This window comes from Monopterus albus, unplaced genomic scaffold (genome assembly GCF_001952655.1).
Source record: "Monopterus albus unplaced genomic scaffold, M_albus_1.0 scaffold109.1, whole genome shotgun sequence".
Lineage (NCBI taxonomy): Eukaryota > Metazoa > Chordata > Actinopteri > Synbranchiformes > Synbranchidae > Monopterus > Monopterus albus.
In genome coordinates, this window is record NW_018127989.1 from 63,740 (window position 1) to 68,091 (window position 4,352).

At 38.7% G+C, this 4,352-nt stretch overlaps 1 protein-coding gene across 1 annotated transcript in view; it reads right to left on the reverse strand.

The window, feature by feature from the left end:
• LOC109966325 (collagen alpha-1(XVIII) chain-like) overlaps window positions 1-4,352 on the reverse strand; it is a 36,882-nt gene that overhangs the window by 21,816 nt on the left and 10,714 nt on the right. Inside the window, exons 4-5 of the mRNA XM_020611081.1 lie at window positions 2,949-3,032; window positions 1,747-1,821 (exon numbers count right to left, since the gene is read on the reverse strand). Coding sequence (XP_020466737.1) covers window positions 1,747-1,821; window positions 2,949-3,032 — 159 coding nt within the window. The remainder of the gene's footprint in view (window positions 1-1,746; window positions 1,822-2,948; window positions 3,033-4,352) is intronic.

The following is a 4,352-nucleotide window of genomic DNA, read 5'->3' on the forward strand; positions in this document are numbered from 1 at the left end:
CCTTGTTATGGCATTTACATGTATAGACAGGGAAATATGTGTAACACAAAATCCACGGCTGTGTTTGAAAGAAGGAACTAGATCTAGAAGTATTTTCATAAAACTCAGATGCATAGTTCTTTCTGAACATACTGCTACTAATTAGTGAAATCAGACCAATTATAAACACCACTTCAAGTTAGAATTATGCTCTGGGAACATTTCCTCTTTGGGCTTCATGCTGAAGGGGGACACTTGGATTCCAGCAGTGACACTTTTAAGGATGCCTGACTAAGCTCTGCCATCTATCACCATGAATTCCAGGAGAGTTTCACTGATATGATTCTCTCTCTCTTACTTGTCTTTGCCCAGACTTGTCTTAATTGCACCAGTTGGGACAATTGTGCAGGGTATACTTTCTGTGAACCAGTATCAAATGGAAAAACATCATCAGCAAGACAGCTGTTGTCTTTTACATTAGACTGCATATTGCATGATGCTAATAAATGCCTAATGAACAGATAAAAAAGCCCCTTGTAAAAGTTACAGAGCATCAAGGCAGACTAGGTAGGGCAGTAATGATGACGAGACTTTCGACTTGAGGTTTTGACTGTGTTCTGCCTGTCTCCTTTTTCAGCCTTCTTTCCATCTCTGTCAGTTCCTGATCACAGCTGATTGAGAAACCAGTCAGAATAACAAAGCCTTGGGGTGGGAGGCCTCCGACTTGGATCAGATCGAGTCCAAACTGACATATGGTTTTTCTAACTCTCCACTATAAGGGTGAGTGGTGAGTGGGGAGTGCATGCACACACAGTGGTGGTGGTGCAGGCTGGAGGTTGTGCCACACCATATCTCAGTCTACGAGGCTATCGCTGAAGGTGGGAGGATGTGAGAGCGTGTCTGACAGTGAATCTGACTGAGAACATGAGAGAGACAGAAAGCAGAGAGAAGACGACTGAAGAACAAAGGGGGGAGGTGTAGAGAGTGCCAAAAGTACAGATGGAGGAAGTCAATGAACAACAGAAACAGATGTAGTCAATGATTTAGAAAGCATGCATGGGTGACTGCACTGTGAAGCTATCATTAAAAAAGCTCAAAACATTTCTAACCAGCTTTACTCATTATGTGGGCTGCTATTAGCAAAATCAAATTTCATTAAAACTCAAAAATTACTTACTGTTTGAATGAGCACATATGTCATTTTCTTTCCAGTCTGACATGAGGCAGCTCTTTATGTAAAAAGGCAGAGGCGGTTCCAGTTCCAATTTGCAGACATCAACTCAGCAGTTTTTAATCTCGAGTACTGAGTAACTTGAGACATAAGTGCTATATGTGGGATGACTCATTTTGCAGAAGCACGGTCTGCTGGTAATCATCTTTGTCAGCAAGGTAGGTACAGTATGTCAGACGTAATTGGCTGTTCCAATCCTCTTTAGGGGACAAAACATTCTTCATCCATCCATTCCTTTTCCTTCCTACTCTCTAATATACCTTTGATTTATTGTTTTACATCAAGCAGACATTGTTCTAGAGCAGATTATAGACTGGTGACCTGTCCAGGGTGTACCCTGCTTCTCTCCCAGTGTCAGACCCCTGTGACCCTCTTCAGGATAAGCAATATAGTGGATGGATGGAACTGAAAAACTAGCTAATAATATTTCAATATAATATATCAAGGCAGGAAAATAATTCCATGGAAGAAGAAATATTGTCAGACCTTGTGAAAAATGACAAAAAGCTTAATAATAAACAAATGTTGTCCTTTACCGTCCATCTTTGTTTCTCCACAGCTGGTTTTGTGGGTCTGGGTCTGGACTCATAGCCACTTCCTTCGCCTGAAGCCTGAGGAGACCAATCATTCATTTAACGTTTCACTTCAAGCCTACAAAATATTCCTTTTGGTTTTATTCAGAGCTTGTAATGTCTGAAAAACATGATTTAACTGTGTTTGTCAGTTCATGAACTCTTGAAACAAGTATTTTAACGGCATAATCTCAGTGCTATTTGTGCTCCGTGTGACATACTGGTTTTAGTTATGTGTTGTCTTTATTACAGTAACTGTCTTTTTATGCCACCATCTTGGCCAGATCCATCATGAAGTTGATATTTTATTCTCAACAACTCTTTTAATTGGGGAAATTAAGGTGTAATCCATTAGTTAAGTTGCCAGCTTCTCAGTGTTATATGTCTCTGCACTAATGTTGTGTGTTTGTATCTGAAAATTTATAGTAAGTACATCCGTGTACACCTGTTAGATTCCAGTCTTCTTGGTAATTCAGTGTGATGAATGTGTTCTCCATACTGTCAAATAGCTGTGTGTGAGGTTATCTCTTGAGATAACCTGAAATGGGAAACCTGTCATTTCCACTCGGAATGTGATTTCCCCATCTAATCTAAAGATTAGACGGTAACCAGAGTAAAGTCTTGAACCTTATTCTGTCAGTAAAGACAAGGTTTTGGTGGTCTCAGCAAGCTGAACAGCTGTGAGGTCAACGTTTTACTAAATAACAACTGAAGGCTGCTGCGAGACACCTGTGTTTGTGTGTGGGTGGTCAGGGTCAGTGGTGAAAGGGCTTGCTCAGGCTCTTATCTGTCACAGATTTACTACTGGTTATTGGTAATAAGTGATGTGACATGCCCACTTCAGTAAATTTAATTCCCTTGTATCACCAATTTAAATATTATTTTAAATATTTTCAGATTAATTGTAATTCTTATTTGATTGGTTCAGTACTGGTTCTTGAAATCCCAAGACTGACCTTGCACATTTTGTCAGTAAACATGTACAACTGCGCTAAATGTTATAAGTGGTTCACTTTGGACAATCACTGTCCAGGAGATTTGCTAACAGTTAATTACATTTAAATGTGTCCACAATCAGCTTGTCAAATACCTTTCTGAATTTTAACATACAGCATCTCCCTCATATGGAGGACAATGCCTTCACTATGTGACTAGTTATCCCTCACCATATCTGAGTCATCCTCGTCCTCTTCGCAGAGTCTCGCAGCAGCACTGGGGTCTCCCACCACCCTCAGCTCACTGATCACCCCCTGTTGCAAGGACACGCTCTTTTCATGTTTGATGATACATACAATAATGTCACAACAGCACTCGTTCTCACATACACAATGACTTACTTTCACCATACGAATATCAAAGCTTATCTCTGGACTTGCTTTTAAGAGTTTTAATATTTCACATTTTCCCACAATCTGGTACGTGTTCACACACAGGCAACATGAATGTTATGTTCCTGCCTGTCAAGGTCCCATTAGCTCTTTATGTCCTGAGAAAAACATCAGATGGACTTTTAAAGAAAACTTTGAAGGTAAAAAGGAAACAGTCTTTAACATTTTACCCATCTATACACAGACTTTTAATGGTTTTACTAATAGACGTTCATCATAACTTGTACAGTGTTTAGCTGACATGTTTTTCTCTAACCAACTTATTTAGATCTTGGCAATAACTTTTAGATCCTATTCACAAAAATAATAAACTAAACCAAGTCTAAGCTGTATGTTTCTGCCAAAAATGATCAGCAACTAAACAATTCATATTTCATCACGGCATGTCCATTTTATGGTTATATAAACATAAATATTTAGATGTGATAGGGGAAATTAAATTCACAAGACCTCGGGAGCAAATGGTCATGCTAAGGTCAACAAATGGCCTCCTGAAAGAAGAAGCATGAGTAAGCTTCTTTTTTAAATGACTATTTTCTAAAACACTTTTCTGACAAAATATCCAGTCACAAGGAAACACCTTAGATTATTAGAATACAACGTGGTTTACAACAAAAATGCCAGCAGTCATTGATCACGATGAAAAGGCTTAAAACAAGTGTTACAACAGTTGGGAAGCAAGAGATGAGGTTTCAGCTGGACAGACACTGAAGATTTGCTTCAATGCCAGATAGTACATAGTACCTCTTTCTTTATATGGCATGTCTTCATTATGGATCATCTGTATTAAAATATACTTTTCATTAGGGAGCATGCATCCTCTCTGTTGGCCCTGTCTGCTTTTATTAAACGTTTATCCATCAATAGTCCATTTTGAACAGCAAAAGCCTTTTATAATCTTGTTTTCTCATGTAAAGAGTTGATTCTAATGATCAAACTATTAGTAAAGAGTGCAAAAATTCATACTTTCCCAGATTCTAAGTGGATTAGACATAGAACAGTACTATCAATACCGTCATACTGCCAAGTATGCAAGTCCCTGAAGCAAGAGTGTAACATTGTACAAATTCTATTTTCCCTTCCAACACCTAGTTTGCTCAAGGCTTACACAGAGTATTATGGTTTCCCTGTTTTCTTTTATTATGATGAATTGTGCCCCCCCCCCAACCAAAAAAAAAAACT